Source organism: Nicotiana tabacum, chromosome 8, assembly GCF_000715075.1.
Source record: "Nicotiana tabacum cultivar K326 chromosome 8, ASM71507v2, whole genome shotgun sequence".
Classification (NCBI taxonomy): domain Eukaryota; kingdom Viridiplantae; phylum Streptophyta; class Magnoliopsida; order Solanales; family Solanaceae; genus Nicotiana; species Nicotiana tabacum.
In genome coordinates this window covers 28,332,536-28,354,484 of record NC_134087.1, presented here as the reverse complement: position 1 = coordinate 28,354,484, position 21,949 = coordinate 28,332,536, and the positions used below count along the sequence as shown (strand labels likewise).

Sequence of the window (21,949 nt, the reverse complement as noted above, 5' to 3'; positions counted from 1 at the left end):
TGTTGCATTTCTATTCTTGCTGATTTAACCATAATGTGTTGCATATTTATCACTAATACCATGAATATTATTTTACGGGGTTTATTCCCAACATGCCAATCCAACTTACTATGAAGCGGGGTTAGCACAGGTTTTGATTGCTCCAAACCAAACCTTTTTAGAACATCATTAATATATTTTCTCTGTGATAAAAGAATACCAGAGGAGTTATGAAGCAGTTCAACACCAAGAAAATAACTCAAGTTATACCCAAATCCTTCATTGAAAATTCAGATTTCATTGACTAGATAAAGTTGGATATAAATTGTTGGGATGAACCAAAAACTGCTATATCGTCAACATAAATCAAGAGCACCACAGTGTCAACCCCAGAATGAAAAACAAACATGCTATGATCTGATTGTGACTGCTTGAAGCCAAGATTAAGGAGAAAAGTGGCTAGTCTATGAAACCATGCCCGAGGTGATTGTTTAAGACCATAGAGGGCACGATTTAATTTACAAACATGATTAGGGTAATCAGGGTGTTCAAAACCTTTAGATTGACACATATAAACTGTCCCTGATAATTCCCCATGAAGAAAAGCGTTGGAAACATCTAATTGCCTCATGGACCACTTACGTTGGAGGGCCAAAGAGATAACCAATCTAACCGTACTCTGCTTGACTACTGGAGCAAAGGTTTGGTAGTAATCCACACCTGGTTGTTGTGAGTAACCTTGAGCCATCAATCGTACCTTAAACTATCGATAGATCCATCAGAACAATATTTAATTCTATAAACCCATTTATTTCCAACAAGGTTGGCATTCACTGGACAAGGCACTAATGTCCAAGTGTTATTTCGAACGAGTGCATCATACTCTTCACTCATAGCATGTAGCCAACGATTGTCTTTGATTGCTTGAGAATAGCTTGTTGGTTCATAGAGTGAAGAAGTAGAGACAGAAAGAGAGGGAATGATCCGTGGCTTGAGGGAGCCAGTCATAGATCTTGTGATCATTCGTGGTTGAGAAGGTTGTTGATTTAATGTTGTTGTTGGAGATTGAGAGGAAGATGAATTGTTGAAAGTGCTTATTGGGTTAGAAGTAGAATGATGAAGCTGCGGAGAACTGGAGGTGGAGGCTGTTGGATTGAGGATAGGCGAAGGATTAGAAGAATGAATTAAAGTTGTGGACCTATTGTGTGCAAACTGTTTTCACTTATCTGAATCAGATATGGTCAAGGAATTTTGAAATGAGTGACGTCCAACAATATACTGATTATAAGAAGAATTTTGTGATCTCAGTTGCCAAGGATCACGTGTAGCAGACTGATTTCGGCCAAGCAAACCTGGAGGAAATAAAGGCAATTTAGAAGGAGTACTTTGAAAGTGAGACTTGTTGGGAATTGATTTAGAAGAGAAATTAAAGGGAATTGGAGTCTGACTACAGATTGTGTTAGGTGGAGAGGATAAGGGTCCAAGAGTCCTATTTACTGGATTAGACAAAAAGATTTGAAGCGGAGATGATTGTTCAGCCGATGGGAACATTATCCAATAGGGGAAGAAATCTTCTACAAATTTCACATGTCTTGAAATTAAAACTCTATTAGTTTCAGGATCAAGACATTTGAAACCTTTATGCCGATCAGAAGAACCAAGAAAGAGACATGGTTTTGACCGAACATGAACTTTTGACACACGACCAAGAGCAACATAAGGATAACATAAACACCAGAAAACCTTAATTAAACTGTAATAAGGTGTTCGACCATAAAGCAACTCAAATGGTGATTGATAATTCAAAGAAGGTAGGAGAGTGATGTTGATAAGAAGAACAACAAATAAGCTAGCATCAGCCCAAAAAGAAAATGGCATAGATGCTTGAAAAGGTAGACAACGAAGAACGTTAGGGACATGTCTGTGCTTACGTTCGGCTCTTCCATTTTGTGGCGAAGTGTGAGGACAGGATAAACGATGTATAATGCCAAATTGTTGAAAGAAAGATTTAAAAGCATTATTATCAAATTCTTTGCCACCATCAGATTGGAAATAGGAAATTGACGCATGAAATACATTTTGAACCATTGCTTGAAGTTGTTTAAATTTTTCAAAGACCTCTGACTTATTATGCATAAAATATATCCATGAAAATCTGGTATAATCGTCAAGAAATAGTATATAATAGCGAAAACCAGAATTAGACACTACTGGAGCTTGCCAAACATCAGAATGAATTAGAGAAAAAGGAGCATTGGATTTACTGAGAGATAAACAAAATGACAATCGAGTTTGTTTACCTATATTGGCAAACATTACATTTATTTGTGATAAAAGACGAAGAACTGCTAATTAATTTTCTAGAGACTAATGAATCAAGGGAGTGTTGGCCAGGATGTCCCAAATGCTGATGCCACAGAGAAGCAGGCACGACTTGAGTGGAAAGACCAATGCTTGGCGGAATAGTAGAAGCAACTTTGAGAGGAATGGTAATAAAGACTTTCTTCCAGGTGAGATAATTTGAATATGTTAATTCAATAGGCACGAACCCCTTAATGTTGGAAATAGCAGGAGGAGAAATGGGAAGACCAAGACTCGATTGAAGAGTTGCAAGGGAAGGAAGAGTTGTAGCGGAAGGTGAAGAAGGAGATGAGGAGCCCATGGTTTGTTAAAAAAAATGGCTCTTGATACCAAGATGAAATACAAGTTCTGAGGAAATGGCAAACGTTGGTTTATACCCACTGTATATGTGAATTTATAGTTGAAGTATAACAGATGTAAGCCCTCATATAGATAAGTACAAATATATTGGATAAGTACAACAAATTCAAATTCTACCAACTATCCTAACAATAAGAATACAAAAAAAAATGGTAAAAATATTAAAAATAAAACGGAGGAAGTCTCTTAAAATTGGAAAGTGTCCAAAGAAAAATGGAAGAGAAAAAGTAAAAATGTATACCACCCAAAATCTTCACTTTCCTAAATTAAACACAGAATATTCCCTTTTTAAGTTTCTTGTTTGTCTAAATTTTGGCATACGGTCATAATTTGCCTTTATTGTAAAATCTTTTCCATTAATTGTTGTTTTCCCTTTTAAAAAATTATATTATCTCTAAGCTACATGCAGTCTCCCCTCTGTCACGCTTGGAAAATTTTCAGTTCCTCAATATTCCAATTTGGCTAAGTGGTATGAAAGTATACATATTTTTTATCAATCTTATTTAGTTATTTTCCCCTCCTTTTTGTTTGTTTCAATCAGTCCATTGTAGATCTGCTGTTATGCAATATCTCTGTTTGTTTAATGTATGCTATCATTTATATAGCTTGTAGTTGATGGGTTCTCAAACAATTAGTAGTATTTTTTTTTTCATTAAGCAAAGATTTAGTTGCTGGTAGAAATGGTGCCCTAGTCATGAGTTTTTTTCGAGTTGTCCCAGAGGTCGATTCAAGATTTGAACAATATGGGTTCTCATCTGAATTACTGGGTATAAAATCTGTTATTTATACTTATTTTCGTGGAATTTTTATATATGTACAAGGTTCGAAATCTTTATAAGTTTGTTCGCCAATGTTGTCGTGTTTCCTCTCTATCATGTTATTCATGTCATGTAATCATGATTAAAGGGTATTTAGTTTACAGAAAAGAAAAGAGAAAAAATAATTTTGATTCATGGACAAAATAAATAACTACTAGTAGTTTTTATTTTTATTTTTGTTTGTTTCAAAAAATTGTTACATTTGGATATAAATATTTCGTTTTATTGATCTTATTTTCCATTTATCAGTTGTTTAGATACACAAGTCGTTTCTATGGAGCCATTTGCAGACGTGGTAAGTGCAAAACCTTTTGTCTCTTGGCTTTTATTTCTTGAACATTGGAATAAAGACTATATGCTTTGTAAATTTTTGTGTATTTCAATTGCCTTTGTTTTTTTTGTAGAGTTGCATTTTGAAAGTGGATGTCCATTGCGATGCTTGCAAAATGAACATGGTGCAAGTTTTAAGCTCCGTATGCGGTAATATGATTGTCACTAATCTTAAATGCCCATTTAGTTAATTAGGTTCAAGTAGGGGTGTCAAACGGGTGAGTTTGAATTGCATTTGGACAAGTTAAAATGAGTTGAGTCAATAAACGAGTTGAGTTATAATCTTTCTAATGTTTAGGTGGATCACTAGAAAGATATGAGTCGTCTGATCTATAGACAGGGACGGATCTAGTGCAATATGTATGAGTTCACGTGAATTTAATACTTTTTGCTTAGACCCTATTTTTGTATTAAAAAATTTATTAATTTTAAATATTTAGCTTGGAACCTAGTTCATTGGTCCGATTGTTATTATATATTAATTTGAGATCATGTGGGAACCCATAAGCTTAAAATCCTGGATCCGCCTCCGTTTATAGGTCACATGTTCGAGCCGTGGAAGCAACCATTAATACTTGCATTAGAGTAGGCTGTTTACTTCACATCCTTAGGGGTACGACTCTTTTCTGGATCCTATATGAATACAGGATGCTTTATGCATCGGGCTGCCTAATAGCTTTTTTCTTACTAGTGAAGTTTTTTGTGCAGGAGTGTATTCATTGACAATAGATGCAAAAGCAGGAGAAGTAAGAGTATGTGGGGAAGTGGATCCAAACATACTTGTGAAAGCACTAACTAGGACAGGAAAACATGCAGAGGTTGTATATGTAAAGCTGAAACATCCTAGTCTTACTCCTAGAAATCATTATTATGCCAATGACAATCGCTATTATCGTCCTCCTTATGGCGGCCATGGCCATAACTATGGTGCATTAGATCACTATGACTATTACAACACAATGGCAATGAGAAGACCTATGGTGGAGCAACCTTACTACTACGGCGGCGGCCATTCTTCCCCGTATCCTTCGCCTAGGTACGAATCATTATCTGAACAACTTTCCCTGATTGATTATGTTATCCGCAGAATTTTTCGCAGGCAGTAGCACCTTATTATTATATCGATTTGTGTTTAAGTTTGGACTTCAAATGCATGCGCGCCCACACACATATAGTGAATGTTTCCGGCAAAGTAGTGTCAAATCTCACTTTCTCGTAGAAGGGTGTCTTTGCTACCACACTCAATTGATGCACTATGTAGTAAACTTATAGAGCTCGTTTGACACGAGGGATAAGGGATAATTAGTCCCCAGATTAAATTTGAATGAATTTATCCCATGTTTGGTCGGGATAAATCGTGGGATAACTAATCCCGAGATTAGTTATCCCGGGATTGTAGTGTTTTTTTATCCATATGGGAGGGCGGGAATACTAATCTCAAGATAACTAATCAAGAGATAATTAATCATGTTATAACTTTATAAGGTGTTTTTGGTTAATAATAATAACTAGTATTAGTACCCGCACGATGCGCAGACACAAACCTGTGATTTGAGTTATTTGATTTATGTGCAAATAACTTTAAAATATTAATCTTTCAGATAAAAGTTATATATAATCATTAAATAAATGTTAAAAAAACGCAAAAAATTTCTCAAATTTCTTAAAATTACCCATAATTTCTTGTCTGTATTGCATTACCCATAACTTAAAATTATCATATTCTTGTCCTTTACTTCCATTAGACTCAAATCTTTATAATGATTTTGCATGGCTTACTCATTAGCTTTCTTAACCAATCCCTACTTGTTGTAGTATAATATTTTTTTAAAAGTTAATGTTGACTGAAAATGCTTGTGTTGTTTTGCAGGTATCACCCATTTTATTACTAATTATTATGTGGAATATGCTGGAAAGGGACGATGACTATTGGAAGAATATTTTAACTGTTAAATTCATCAATGTGCTAGCTATTTAGTTTTGAATTGCTGTACTGCTATGCTTTTACTTTAACTTCTAAATTGATCGGTGGCTATGGATTTCAGAGTTGTGCAGTTTTATTGTAGTTATACTGTGGTTGACCATTGAGTAAATAGCACGGGCTAGCCAGGTTTATAACTGGTAATTGAAAAATAGTTAGCGTTTGTAATGTCATTAAAAATTAATTATTATTTTGCTGAAATACAGAAAGTTCCAGCATAATATGTTAGATTATGGAGTTCTTGCGTATAAACTTCCAGCATATGTTGGAACTCCAGCACACAGAAAGTTCTAGCATAATATGCTGGATTATAGAGCTTCTGCGCATAAAATTCCAGCATATTATGTTGGAACTCCAGCACATTATGATGGAATCTCATATGTTAAAAATTCAAACTTCAGCATATTATGCTGGAGTTTTTTTCCGGATTTTTAAGGATATTTTTGTTTAGATTTTATCTTTACATAAAAAGATGGCTAAATTTCGATTACGTAAAAATTGTAGCTATTTTTCAATTCAATTGTAAATTTTGCTATTTATGATTTTTTCACTTGACCATTCCCTCATATTGATTTTAGTCGGTAAATTTTTTTATTCACCTTCAACATTTACCCAAACCAATAAAATGATATATGTCTTGGAATATACTTTTATTACGAAATTATAATTAATTAATTGCATATTCTTATCTTAATTTATAATTTAACCCGGATAAAATTATAAGATTTAGTATAAAGATAAATTTTTATCATTATTAGGTCATCTTTCTCTTTCAAAAATAAATCTATAATAATAATAATATCTGTCGTGATACATATGAAAGATTTTAAGGCGGTCAGGGTCAATTACTATGCTCATTAGAGCAAAATGTTCAACTGCTCTAGCCAGAAATTGTTGATTTTACCTACTGTTGATACATGTATTTGGCTGCTAGCTAAACAAAAATTAAGTTATTTGGACAACATTTGTAAAAAAACAAAAGATTGATTAAACGGTCTATGAAAAAAATTCAAATGTGTATGGACTGTAGTTTACACGTTTTTTCTTTGATTCTTGAGATATATAATCAAAAAGATTCTTCGCAAAAGTTTCTAGGAATAAATAAGAGAAAAACAGATTTTGAGTCCTAAAGAGACTAACAAATGGATCATGTACATAAGGGCATGCCTTTCTTCCACTTACGTTTGTTTGGATGGTTGTTATATATCATTTCATAATCCATTGTATAGTGTTGTACTGTATTATTTTGATGTGTATAATATTTGAATAGATTGTATTGTTTGTCATCGTTTTATAATGTTATGTATCAACAATATAAAGAATAAATTTATAATATTATATATAAAAAAAGAAGTAAGGTACAAGATAAAATTATTATAAAAAAGGTAGGGTAAAAGATAAAATATGATTATTTAATAATAAGGAAGGGCAAGATAAGAGAAAAAATAAGGTAACAATGCGACCACACCATGTCGGTCGTTCCATAAAGTGACACTTTTCGTTGTTATGAAACGACGAGTTTAATGATATGATACAAAAAATTTAAATAACAATTAAAACAAATATTGTATTTAAAGTAACAATACGATACAATACAACAAGTAACAACCATCCAAACAAGCTGTTAAAAAATCAATAGCCACTATAAATTAATTTTAGCAGCTCAAATATTACTGACGTTAAGCTAAGAATTGTGGTGGATGAACAATATATTTCTATTCTTAACCAGATTTTTGAGGTGCAAGTCTTGAGAATAAAGTTTTTTAGTGGATAGTGCTTTCCTATTTAACGAAACTTATAACAAATTTAAATTAATGGAGATAAAAATAAATAAATATAAACACCGAATGAAAAACAAAAGAAAGACTAACACTTTATGTGAACTAATTCAAAAAAGAATGACAAAAATTCATAACATCTTAAAAATTAAGCACCACAAATATAATTTCACCAATATTTTTAAACCATTCAAAAAAGAACTGCTTAATCTTGTTACTTACTAAGTATTAAATTAAAATTGAGATAAAAAAACTTGTTAGATTAAAGAAAAGGTCCAGGTAATCCAACCAAAAAATAAAATAATCACACTATCTACCCTAATTAAAAAGAAACTTTACAATAATGATAATAATATACTTGATAGTTCTTGTGATTCAGATCTAAATTCTACAGATGAAGTCCACATGAAAAACGAGGAAATCTTTCTCCTTTCATATACATGCACCTTTCACCATCTTCATTTCAGCTTCTTCAGGTAACTCTTACTTCCATTTCCAATTTGCTTTCTTCAACTTATTTTCCTTTAAATTTCCCGTTTCTGGCCTTTTGTTTTATATTTTGTACAAAAACTTATATAAACCGCCTTCAATTTTTTTTTTCTTTCCTCAGAATTGTAATTGGTGAAGTGAATCTCGCTACTTGACTACTAAAGTTCCCATTTTTGAACGATTTTCTGTTTTTCTCTTTGCTAATAAAAGTACCATTTTGTTCCAGAATTAGTATCTGTTTTTCATTTTGTCGGTCTTCTCATGATATTCCAATTCTTGAATTTGTGGTTTAGGGTTAAAAATTTGAACTTTTTGAGAATGGAATTTTTCTAGGGTTTGCCAGAGGTATTTCATGATTCTGGGAGTGCTCTGTCATAGTATCCCATCAATATTTGGGTTGGTGTAGGTTTTGGATATGAATTAAAGAATCAATTTTTAAGGATAATTCAAGTGTGTGGAATTGGGGATTTTTGAGTTGTTTAATATGGGGGAGAAACTTTTTATGAAGGAAGAGGAAAGGGTTATTATGGAGGGAGTATTGGGAAGAGAAGCAGTAGAATTTTTCACCTGGTCAGCTTCCAATAGCATGCTCATGGAATTTACTTCGTCGAGAGGGGATTTGGGCGTGCAGCAATCGCTTTGCAAGATTGTCGAGGGGTCTGATTGGACTTACGCAATCTATTGGCAAGTTGCAAAGTCGAAATCGGGGAAATCAGCTTTGATATGGGGTGATGGACATTGCCGAGAAGCAAAGATGGGACAAAGTGAAGGCGGGAATGATTCCGAGCATCAGAAAATGATGGATGGAAACAAGAAAAAACTTGTTCTTCAAAAGATTCACACTTGCTTTGGAGGGTCAGCAGATGATAATATTGCTGCCAAGTTGGATTCTGTCTCGGACGTGGAGGTGTTTTATCTCACGTCAATGTATTATATCTTCCCTTTTGAGAAGCCTTCTAGTCCTTCTCAATCATTTAATTCTGCTAGATCAATATGGGTTTCCGATGTAAGAGGTTGCTTAGAACATTTCCAATCAAGATCTTATCTAGCAAAGTTGGCTCGATTTGAGACACTAGTATTTATTCCGCTGAAATCAGGGGTCGTGGAGCTTGGTTCTCTAAAGTCAATTCCAGAAGATCAGAATTTGATTCAGACGGTGAAAACATCGGTGGTGGTATCTAATCCTCCACAACCTAAAGCAATTCCAAAGATATTTGGGCGGGAACTCAGTCTCGGTGGTTCTAAGTCGGGTCCCATCAGCATAAATTTTTCTCCGAAGGTGGAAGAAGATCTGAGTTTTGCTACAGATGCTTACGAAGTACAAGCAGCGCTAGGTAGTTCTCAAGTTTATGGAAACTCATCGAATGGGTATCGAAGCGATGAAGGTGAAGGGAAACTTGAATTAGATGAACGGAAGCCAAGAAAAAGAGGCAGAAAGCCGGCCAATGGGAGAGAAGAAGCATTGAATCATGTTGAAGCAGAGAGGCAGAGGCGCGAGAAGCTTAACCAGAGGTTTTACGCTTTAAGAGCAGTTGTTCCAAATATCTCAAAGATGGATAAAGCATCGCTGCTTGGAGATGCAATTGCATATATCACAGATCTTCAGGCTAAAATTAGGGTTTTAGATGCTGAGAAGGAGATGGTAAACGACCAGCAAAAACAGCAGGCTCCCCTGGAAATTGATTTTCATCAAAGACAAGATGATGCAGTTGTAAGAGTAGGCTGCCCTTTGAATGCTCACCCTGTTTCTAGAGTTCTGAAGACATTTCAAGAACATCAAATAGTGGCACAAGAATCCAATGTCTCATTAACAGAAAACAGTGAAATCGTCCACACATTCTCTATACGAGCTCCTGGTGGTGCTGCTGAGAATTTGAAGGAAAAGCTCACAGCTGCTCTATCCAAATGATTTAGGTGTTTAAAAAATAAGGTTAGTTATAATATGTACGTTGTTTGTAGTATAATGCAAGCCGTTTCTCATTAAAGAACTGGTGATCTATATCGGAGTTTGCAGATGTTGTCCTTTCCTCGATTCGTCGTGTATGGGCATCACTATCTAGCTTGTAAATTTGCATTATATTTTGCAGACTATATACTTATATATGTTTAATTTGATGAGAATCATATCTTCAATGAAAATTTGACGGAAATACTAGCAGCTGCTCATTCCGACTGATTCAGGTATTTCAAGACGAGATCACTCATGCTATATATGTTGTTTGTAGTTAATGCAAGTTAATTTCTTGTTAACGGGTGATTAGTATCAGAGTATTCAGATTATTATACTTTCATCTATGATTGGTGTATGAGCTTCAATGTGTAGCTTGTCAGTTTGTAGAGTAATATCTTCTTGCTCCTTTACTAATTGAGGGAATGAATCTGGAATCAGTCCAATCTAGCAAATTGTGCATTGTAGTTCCTGCTATCCTTATGATTTTCGTTCAGTATGCCAAAACTAAATGATGCGACTTTCGTCAAACCAGTGTTCAGATTGCATTTTAAAGGATGGCATCTGAAAATTATGCAGCACTGGCATTGACAGAAAAATTATAGGTGCATTATCATATATAAGTTATAAAGTTTGTAATTACCGGAAAAAAGAATAACATTGTTCTTTTTATCCACTGTACCATAAATTATGGTGTACGGTAACATGTACAACAAAAATGAAACAACAGAAATAATTGAACCTACACCTATTGTGTGGAAGACTCTCACAGTACATTAGCCTGTAAGTCTTGAATTATTCTATGTTAAATGTATGAATTAATTGAATACTATTACACATAAGGAGTTCTTGTTGTCAGATGTTCATAGTAGCTTTTGATAAGCTTATTTCTGAGACGTAGCCACAAACACATCAAAAAGGACATTATTCTGAGGGGATGCATTAGTAGGAGGAAGAGCAGGCGCAAAAGCAGCTTCTTTACGGCCAACAAAGTTTCTTTCAGCGACTCTGGTTGTCATATTGACCACCAGTTCCGGGATTGAGTGATGGAGTTCCGGGATTGGGTGATGGAGTCTTAACTGGGGGACGAGTTTGCAAAGATGTTAATAGAAGATGACTTGTTTTATCAAAAGTTCTTGTAGCTTCTATACGACCAACAAAGTACCTTTCAGTGACTTGGGCTGCCATATTGACACTAGCATTGGTTTTCGGATTGGGTGATGGAGTCTTAACTGGTGGACGGGTATGCAAAGATGGTAATAGGAGATGACCAATTTCATCAAGAGTTGTTGTAGCTTCTTTACGACCAACAAAGTTCCTTTCAGAGATTCTTGTTGCCATATTAACACTTGCACCCGTTTTTGGATTGGGTGATGGAGTCTTAACTGGGGGACGAGTTTTCAGAGATGGTAATAGAAGATTATTATTTTCATCAATAGTTCTTGTAGCTTCTTTACGACCAACAAAGTTCCTTTCAGTGATTGTGGTTGCCATATTGATACTGGCACCAGTTTTTGGATTGGGAGATGGAGTCTTAATTGGGGGACGGGTTTGCAAAGATGGTAATAGAATATAGCTACTTTCATCAAGAGTTCTTGCAGCTGCTTTACGACCAACAAAGTTCCTTTCGGTGATTCTGCTTGCCGTATTGACACTGGCCCCGGTTCCTGGATTGGGTGATGGAGTCTTAATGGGAGGATGAGTTTGAAAAGATGGTAATAGAAGATGACTAGTTTCATCCAGAGTTTTTGTAGCTTCTTTACGACCAACAAAGTTCCTTTCAGTGATTGTGGTTGCCATATTGACACTGGCACCGGTTCCTGGATTGGTTGATGGAGTCTTAACTGGAGGACGGGTTTGCAGAGATGGTAATAGAAGACGATTAGTGTCATCAAGAGTTCTTATAGCTTCATTTGTTTCAATCCTTGAAAGAACTAGAAGAACAAGAAAGAGGAGGAATGGTTTCATTATACTATTAGAGCTGTTGATATCAACAAGTGTCATGTTAATGTTGTTTGCACAATTGAATATTGAATATATATACTAAAATAAGGGTGTTTAGAAAAATTGATGAGTCATTGTGGACAAGTATGTGTATTTATACCACATGAAATCTGAAACTAAACAAGTTTTTTTGTGACTTGTAAAAAAAATCAAGTCTTTGTTCTTTCAGCACAGTTTTCTTTTTGGTGGAAGGCCTCTGACCATTGACTGCTTTGAGCATACAGAGGAACTTAGGAATTGAATTTGTCTGATGTAGAATCAATCAGAAAGTGGAAGTCACTCAACTTTTAACCATAGGCTTATTTTGTTATGCACAAGCTTAAAAGTGTTACTAAGGTTTGTTATTAATATGGTTTTAAGAAAATGTAAAAGGCCAAAAATGCCCCTAACCTATGTAGATTTAACTTATATATGTCATTCATTAACCTATCGGTTCGTAGAAGCCACCGCCGTTAAATGGTTTCATTGTAGAAATTAATTTCGTGGCTAAAAGAAAGAATATCCCCAATATTTTTGACCAAGATAAATTCAAAATTAACTCCATTTTAACAATAAAAGTATTAGGGAAAGTTGAATAATTTTCATTGGCTAAGCTTATTGATGGTATGAAGTAGTAGAAATTATTCTATATTCCATAGTGAGCTACATAGAAAGCTTTCTCACTAGAATGAGCTTTTATTTTATAGGAATTGAATTCAGATGGATAAATTTGTCACGAGGTTGGACCATTCTCAACCAAGTCCTAGTTGTCAATCCTTGAGCCAAGCAAATGCCAATGTTTCTCATCTTATATAGAGCGTGATGTATTCACAAATGTAAGTAATGATGTCATTATGGATCGTTTTCAAAATATGAAAACTCGTCGAGGACAATTGTAAATAGATGATGTATATTTATAATATTAATATTATTGTTGGAAGTTTTATGGTTGCGTCAATTAGTTATAGTTATTATACTTTTATCGTTTGATCGATTTGTCTATATAAATAAAAAAAGATGAATAACCCGAACCGACGCCCGAGTTGATCAAATTGATTAGCTTGGCACCCGTAACCTCCAAATCCTGGATCCGCACCTGATCTTAAATACCTCTGAAAGACTTGATCTGAAGAATGTCATACATCAATCAATAGGTTATCTCCAATGATCTTTTGTTTAGCACCAGCACAAAGAATAATGAAATTTTTGGCGATTAAATTCACAACTAGGATAATTCAAAATTTTATTGTAAAATACTGAGAAATTGCGAGATAGTCCATTGTTTAAGGGACAGTTCCACAACTGCAATATCCTATGCAGACTTGCATATCCATACTCTTAGGCAGAAAATTTGCTCAATAGCTTCGTGAATACAACCTCACTTTTGGTAGAGGAGTTTCTGTAAAATATTTTTCACCCAGAGTTGTTGTACCTAGGGAGACTCTTGGGCTTTTAATATATTGATGATTCTGACTTTTGAATGGCACACGTACGGTTATTGTTTTAACTCAATTTTTTGGGACTCAAGAATAAGAGAAAAATCTAAAAAAAGGAGAAAAAAGAGAAATGTGTTTCTTAGCCAAAGAGAGGTACCAAGTCATCACTCTTAGTCCTTCCTTTACATTTATATATTTATATATAGAATATTGATTGATATAAATATATGGGTAGAGAAAAAGAAATTAAAATATAGGATTAATGAAAATCAAATCTTAATTAAAAGAATACAAAGATATTAACACCATTTAAAAAATTCCGACATGCACTACTAGTAGGAATTGTGTTACTTAAGTGGGCGTTTGGACATAAGAATTGTTAAATTTCGAAAAAAGTGAATTTTTTTCCAAGTGAAATGGTATTTAAAAATTAGAGTTGTGTTTGAACATGAATATAATTTTAGGTTGTCTTTAAATTTTTGTGAGTGATCTGAAGTGAAAATTTTAACAAATAGCTTTTTTGAGTTTTTCAAATTTTCAAAAAATTCTGAAATTCATCTTCAAGTGAAAATTGAAAATTTCATGGCCAAACATTAATTTCGACAAAAAAAAAGTGAAAAAAAGGAGAATTTTTTTATGGCCAAAGACTTCACGATGAAAAGCGAATCCAAAATTTAAACTTTATGGGTTCAACTTTTAAGGTTTTTAGCATTAGACTCATTATATTTTTACAGTTATGGATTCATATCGAATATTTTTGTAATTTTAATAAATTTTTGCTTCGCATCGAAAGTTATTGGTTAAACCGTCAGTATAACATTACATTCGCCCATGTTCACGACTCATTCGTCATTTCCTTTTATCCCCCTTAAAGCTAACACGCTTTACGTTTGCGACGGTTAAAAATGTGAGTGACTTCCATTTTCTGATTTATTCTCCGTTAGACAAATTCAATTTCTAGTTTCCTCTGTAAAACCCAAGCAGTCAATGGTCAGAGCTCTTCTACCAAAAGAAAACTTGCCTAAGAACAAAGACAATTGATTTTTGTAGAAGTCACAAATTAAAGAGTCAATTTAGTTTCAGTTTTCATGTTTATAAATAGACATACTGCTTATTTAAGATAGTATTATTCAAAATATCTTTTCAATTTATCCTCAGTTTAGAACAATTGTGAAACAAAATCAACATGAGACTTATAATAACACCCTTTCTCCTCCTTCTTGTTCTTTCAATGATTGAAACAAATGAAGCTATAAGAATTCTTGATGAAACTAGTCATCTTTTACTATCATCTTTACAAACCTATCTCCCAATTAACACTCCATCACCTAATTCAGGAACCGGTGCCAATGTTAGTATGACAGCCAGAGTCACTGAAAGGATCTTGTTGGTCGTAAAAAAGCTACAAGAACGACTCTTGATGAAACTAGTCATCTTTTACTACCATTTTTGCAAACCCGACCCCCAGTTAAGACTCCATCACCCAATCCAGGAACCGGAGCCAGTGTTAGTATGGCATCCAAAGTCACTGAAAGGAACTTTGTTGGTCGTCAAAAAGCTACAAGAACTCTTGACAAAACTAGTCATCTTTTACTACCATCTTTGCAAACCCATCTCCTAGTTAAAACTCCATCACCCAATCCAAGAACCGGTGTCATTGTTAGTATGACAGCCAAAGTCACTGAAAGGAACTTTGTTGGTCGTGAAAAAGCTACAAGAACTCTTGAAGAAACTAGTCATCTTTTACTACGATCTTTGCAAACCCATCCCCCAATTAAGACTCCATCACCCAATCCAGGAACCGGTGCCAGAGTTAATATGGCAGCCAGAGTCACTGAAAAGAACTTTGTTGGTTGTAAAAAAGCTACAAGAACTCTTGATGAAACTAATCATCTTCTACTACCATCTTTGCAAACTCGTCCCCCAATTAAGACTCCAACACCCAATCCAGGAACCGGCGGCTAGGGTCAATATAGCAAGCAGGGTTACTAAAAGAAACTTTGTTGGTCGCAAATAAGTTACTTTTGCTCCTCCTCTTCAACTATAAGCGTTTGACAAGAAGAATTCTTTATTTGTAACAAATATTCAATTAATTCATATACTTAACATAGAATAAACCAATTAAGACTTACAATTTCGTGGTACTGTACTCTCACATTATAGATGTGGATTCAATTACATGAGTTTCTTTGTATATATGGTGTTTAAAGAAAACATTATTGATCAATCAATTGTCTTTGTTTCATGATATTTGACATGATAAAGCGCCTTTAATTTCTTCTGTGCAATGCCAGTGCTGCATAATATTTAGATGATATTTTCTAAACTCTAAAAAATATAATGCAAATTACTTACAAGCTAGATATTTATGATCAAACACAAATCCAACGCGTGAAAAATAACGCTTTGACTTGCATTTGTTGACGATATAACTAGTGTTCCTTAATTCTAAACCATGATCAAACTTTTCTATCACAAGACTAATATCAATCTATCCAATGGAGATGGGGAAAAAAGGATTCTCCTCGATTAATAATGACTAGAAATTAAACGAAACAAAGGAGAACTTTGAATTTTAAAACAAATTATAGAGAATTACTTCGACATTTGAAAGAAATTTGGGGAATATTATCCTCAAAAGATAGAGATTATAATAGGACACATCCACTTTGCCCCTAAAACGCCAAGCCGGGTAGGGAAAAAGAAGATGAAGAATTAACTTAAATAGCTGCCTACCAAGTGTTTAAAACTTAAAATAGCCAGCGAATATATAATATATGTATAATTGATGTATAATACGTATATAATCATTGTATAATTTATGTATAAAGCTAAAAAAAAGTAAACAATAAATTTGACTGGCTATTTATGTAAAGATCCCAAAGGAGATCTAGTGGAAATTAGACATTGCAGCTCTACTATTGAAATATGGTCCGGTATAAGTACTAGTATTAATAACATGGTTAATATGGTAAAAGATTATTTCTCGACTTGTTCATGTCAGCCTTGCGCAAAGGCCATGTTAATCGTCTCGATATCGTTCCAATTTTGTCGGATAGACCCATTATCATAAGTTAAAGAAAATATTTAGAGTGTCAGTAATAAGAATGAATGATTGAGTGCATAAAATAATCTTCACTCGTTTCTTTTCCTCCTTTCGTGCTTCTTGCTATGACTTTCTTGTTTATTTGAATCACCAAATTAGCGCGTATTTTATGGTTAAATCCTAATCAGTCGCTTCAGTTTTTCTCCTCCTCTCACGTATGAGTACATGACCCATTCAATTTGTCAAAATTTTCTTTGTATTAGCCAGAACAGTCAATAGTCAAAATCCTTAAAAAAAGTTCCAAGTCCTAGTAACATTTACCACGTTGTCTCAGGGGTATAAACAGTTTGTTACGAAGCCTCCTCATTTTCATTACGGAAAAGGACCAAAAATGCCCTTAACGGTGGTGGCTTCTACGAACCGATAGGTTAACGAATGACATATATAAGTTAAATCTACATAGGTTAGGGGCATTTTTGGCCTTTTACGTTTTCTTAAAACCATATTAATAACAAACCTTAGTAACACTTTTAAGCTTGTGCATAACAAAATAAGCCTATGGTTAAAAGTTGAGTGACTTCCACTTTCTGATTGATTCTACATTAGACAAATTCAATTCCTAAGTTCCTCTGTATGCTCAAAGCAGTCAATGGTCAGAGGCCTTCCACCAAAAAGAAAACTGTGCTGAAAGAACAAAGACTTGATTTTTTGTACAAGTCACAAAAAAACTTGTTTAGTTTCAGATTTCATGTGGTATAAATACACATACTTGTCCACAATGACTCATCAATCTTTCTAAACACCCTTATTTTAGTATATATATTCAATATTCAATTGTGCAAACAACATTAACATGACACTTGTTGATATCAACAGCTCTAATAGTATAATGAAACCATTCCTCCTCTTTCTTGTTCTTCTAGTTCTTTCAAGGATTGAAACAAATGAAGCTATAAGAACTCTTGATGACACTAATCGTCTTCTATTACCATCTCTGCAAACCCGTCCTCCAGTTAAGACTCCATCACCCAATCCAGGAACCGGTGCCAGTGTCAATATGGCAACCATAATCACTGAAAGGAACTTTGTTGGTCGTAAAGAAGCTACAAGAACTCTGGATGAAACTAGTCATCTTCTATTACCATCTTTTCAAACTCATCCCCCCATTAAGACTCCATCACCCAATCCAGGAACCGGGGCCAGTGTCAATACGGCAAGCAGAATCACCGAAAGGAACTTTGTTGGTCGTAAAGCAGCTGCAAGAACTCTTGATGAAAGTAGTTATATTCTATTACCATCTTTGCAAACCCGTCCCCCAGTTAAGACTCCATCACCCAATCCAAAAACGGGTGCAAGTGTTAATATGGCAACAAGAATCTCTGAAAGGAACTTTTTTGGTCGTAAAGAAGCTACAACAACTCTTGATGAAACTGTTCATCTCCTATTACCATCTTTGCATACCCGTCCACCAGTTAAGACTCCATCACCCAATCCGAAAACCAATGCTAGTGTCAATATGGCAGCCCAAGTCACTGAAAGGTACTTTGTTGGTCGTATAGAAGCTACAAGAACTTTTGATAAAACAAGTCATCTTCTATTACCATCTTTGCAAACTCGTCCCCCAATTAAGACTCCATCACCTAATCCCGGAACTGGTGGTCAATATGACAACCAGAGTCGCTGAAAGAAACTTTGTTGGCCGTAAAGAAGCTGCTTTTGCGCCTGCTCTTCCTCCTACTAATGCATCCCCTCAGAATAATGTCCTTTTTGATGTGTTCGTGGCTACGTCTCAGAAATAAGCTTATCAAAAGCTACTATGAACATCTGACAACAAGAACTCCTTATGTGTAATAGTATTCAATTAATTCATACATTTAACATAGAATAATTCAAGACTTACAGGCTAATGTACTGTGAGAGTCTTCCACACAATAGGTGTAGGTTCAATTATTTCTGTTGTTTCATTTTTGTTGTACATGTTACCGTACACCATAATTTATGGTACAGTGGATAAAAAGAACAATGTTATTCTTTTTTCCGGTAATTACAAACTTTATAACTTATATTGTATTTTTAAATTTTATTTCCTTCCTTCATTTCCTTTTCCCCTTTAGAGTTTTACTCTGGAATTTGTTTTCGACTTCCCCTTTATCATTTTTCTTTGGAACTACTAGTATTTGGGCATGCGAGCATGTAACTCATATCAGTCGACAAAAACTTTTTAAAAGCTATATACTAAATATTATCAAAGAATGTTTTTAAGTTATAAAATAAAAGTTAAAGGGAAAAAAAATCAACTTCATAATAAAATGAACTCGAATCAACTATATATTTGACACGTGTTTCTCATAATGCTAAAAATATGGCGAGTGCATTTAAGCCATCTCAGACAATAATTCATCAAATTCCACGTGAGAATATATACCGATCTTGTTCCGACATCTTAACAAGCAAATGAGAAGCGGAAAACTGTACAAAATCAATATTTTCCTTTGTTCCTGAATTATGCAGAACAGGTACACACTGTAAATAAATTTTTCTACTACAATCTGCGCAAGCTAATATGGAGAACCAGTTGTAGAGTTGTATGAACAATTGCCAAAAGTTTTGCCACACAAAAGACTACGCAGGTGATTTCTGTTCGTCCATCCAAATTTTAGTGAACAAAGTTACTCGGTATTAATGCTATCGAAAGATAACATGTACTCTATAGAACTAGTTTTAATATATATAAAAGTCTCTCCCTATAATAGACTTTAATAAGACACATTTGTCATCATTTCCTTTTTATCCCCTTAAAGCTAACACGCTTTACGATTGTGACGGTTAAAAAGGTGAGAGACTGATTTATTCTCCATTAGACAAATTCAATTTCTAAATTCCTTTGTAATACCCAACCAGTCAATGGTTAGAGCCCTTCCACCAAAAGAAAACTTGCTCAAAAAACAAACTCTTGATTTTTGTAGAAGTCTCAAATATCTTGTATAGTTTCAACTTTCATGCATGTATAAATAATACATACACTTGCTTGCTCATTTACGATATTATTGTTCACAAAGACACATCAATCTTTAATTTTCATACATATATATGTACATACACACATAGGCGGAGCCAAGATTTGAACTAATTTATGAGTTCTGAATTGTAATCTTTTTAAGTTACTAGTTCTAAATTAATAAATTGTACACATTCAATGGATTTTCTAAGACCAATACATGGTTTGAACAAAAACTACTGGATTAGGCGGAACCCGCATAACGCACTCTGCCTCCGCCCCTACATACATACATACAGGCGGATCCAGAATTTTATGTTCGTGGGTGCTTAATTTTTCTTGATGTGTCGTAACTACTTAATTTTTTGATTGGTAGGTAGTTTCTTTTCCTTTTATATCAGATGTCTCAAATTTCTTATATAACTATACTTATGTTGTGTAAAGTTTAATGGGTGCTGAAGAACCTAAATTTAGTACGTAGCTCCGCCCCTGCATACATATATACATGCATGCATTCAACTACTATGAACGTTTGACGAAAAAAACTACTTCTGATTTGTAATGGAGTACTTAATTAATTCATATACTTAGCGAAGAAAAATAAAGAACGTAAACTAATACGTAATATCTTTAATTACCAGTGTCTATATTTTTCTATTGTATTTTTCTCTTTGTCTCCCCAAGAGCAAGGTGGGAAGTTCTTGAAAGGAAGGATGTCCGGGGTCTATTTGGAAACAGCCTCTCTATCCCAGGGTAGGGGTAAGGTCTGCGTACACACTACCCTCCCCAGACCCTACTAAGTGAGATTATACTGGGTTGTTGTTGTTGGTGGTGGTGGTGTAACGTTATAATCTCTGTCTTTTGAGAATAGTATTCTTCAATTTTCAAGTTCTTTAAGAACTTATAAAATTTCAAGTTCTTTCATCTCCAGGCCAGTTGGATATATAGCTTGGTTTTAGTTTTCTGATAATAAAAATCACAACACAATACGTAATGAAAAATTCTCAAATCACGATATCATCTTATTCATCAAATTAACGTATTTTTCTCTTAACAAGGAAGGAAAGGCTATAGTCGAACAATTTCAAGGATAAAAAGTTTCACGTATTGCCAGTATTGTATGGTTGGGAGAAGACATAATATCGAATAAAAAAGATAAAGGACATTTCCACTTTCAATCACCAAATTTGGAAGTATTTCAAAATTTCTACATGTTTTTTATATGTTAAGCAAACATGTAGTATTTTATTTTATTGGGGGGAGGGGGGGGGGGGTTGGCAGGGTGGTTTACTTAAGCATTTCTTAATGGTTTAATTATGTTTTACTCCCTTGAACTATGCTCATCACTTTGAATGTATTAGCACTCACATGCGATGACTTTGAAGTTTTAACTTTTTTCAGGTTTGTTCGAATCACAGTCATTTAAGTCTGCTAAAGATTTCAAGATTTCACGCCAAAATAGAATTGAACAAAATGAAGAGAAAGAGTATTTGGTTGAATCATTCCTTGGGGTATTAGCTCCGTCACTTGGGTGGCTAAGGTCACCCACACGTTATGAGTCTTATGACTACAGTCTACATTAATGTCTAATGTCTTTTAAAACTGGGCAAACAAAATCATTTGACTTCTGTCTTCGTTTGAGACTCATATGTTGGGCTAAAACAGTCCAAAAATAGTCTTAAAATTATGTCATATTGTCCGCTTTATACCAAAATATTACAACGATAGGTGTTGCGGAAGCCAAATGTATAGAGTGTGAATAAGTCACAACTACTATACCAAAAATTATGACAGCCACCAAATAATAAATAAGACAATAAAACAACAATAAAGGGAACACCAGAATTTACGAGGTTCGGCTAATTTTGCCTACTCCTCGGACACAACCAAATATTTTATTCCACTCCAAAAATACAAGTGAAATAATACTAAAGAGAGAAGATATAAATGCCTTAAACAGATGAGAAGGCAAATGAGAGGTGTGTCTCAATCCTAAACATTAGGCCTTCTTTTATAGGGGAAAAATCCCCTCCAAACTTAACTCCCAACCAATGTGGGACTTTGGCATTTTGCCAAACTTCAACAAATCTCCACCTTGGCAAAATTCCACATTTTCAATTCTCTCTCAATAACAAATTTTGGTTGTGTCTTCATCTTCAATCTTCAGTGTTCAACAATGTTGATCAAATCCAAACAATGTTGAAACTTGACCGCAGTCACCACCTTTGTCAGCATATCAGCAGGATTCTCTGTAGTATGAATTTTCTTCACCGTGACTCTACCTTCTTCTATGATTTCTCGTACGAAATGATACCGAACATCAATGTGCTTCGTCCTTGCATGATAAACTTGGTTCTTCGCTAATTGAATAGCACTTTGACTATCACAAAAAATTGTGATACCTTTTTGTTCAACACCAAGCTCCTTTAGCAATCCTTGAAG

At 34.4% G+C, this 21,949-nt stretch overlaps 2 protein-coding genes and 1 pseudogene across 3 annotated transcripts; 2 read left to right on the top strand and 1 right to left on the bottom strand.

Annotated features, from left to right (window-relative positions):
- The first annotated feature begins 3,792 nt into the window (after positions 1 to 3,792).
- LOC142163014 (heavy metal-associated isoprenylated plant protein 44-like) lies at positions 3,793 to 4,954 on the top strand. The gene is made up of 3 exons (XM_075220261.1): positions 3,793 to 3,813; positions 3,923 to 3,998; positions 4,557 to 4,954. The coding sequence occupies exons 1-3, from the start codon at positions 3,793 to 3,795 to the stop codon at positions 4,952 to 4,954; spliced, it is 495 nt and encodes a 164-aa protein (XP_075076362.1).
- A 2,992-nt stretch (positions 4,955 to 7,946) lies between these two features.
- Positions 7,947 to 10,246, top strand: LOC107825517 (transcription factor MTB3). 2 transcript variants are annotated; one of them, XM_016652377.2, is made up of 2 exons: positions 7,947 to 8,083; positions 8,390 to 10,246. In XM_016652377.2, exon 2 carries the CDS (start codon positions 8,581 to 8,583, stop codon positions 10,003 to 10,005), a length of 1,425 nt encoding a protein of 474 aa, XP_016507863.1. In that variant the 5' UTR covers positions 7,947 to 8,083; positions 8,390 to 8,580; the 3' UTR covers positions 10,006 to 10,246. The 2 variants fall into 2 exon arrangements, with proteins under 2 accessions (XP_016507863.1, XP_016507862.1); XM_016652376.2 differs by having other exon boundaries at positions 7,953 to 8,083; positions 8,430 to 10,246.
- Positions 10,247 to 16,436: 6,190 nt separating this feature from the next.
- Positions 16,437 to 16,533, bottom strand: LOC142163729 (U6 spliceosomal RNA; annotated as a pseudogene).
- Between the last annotated feature and the right edge of the window lie 5,416 nt (positions 16,534 to 21,949).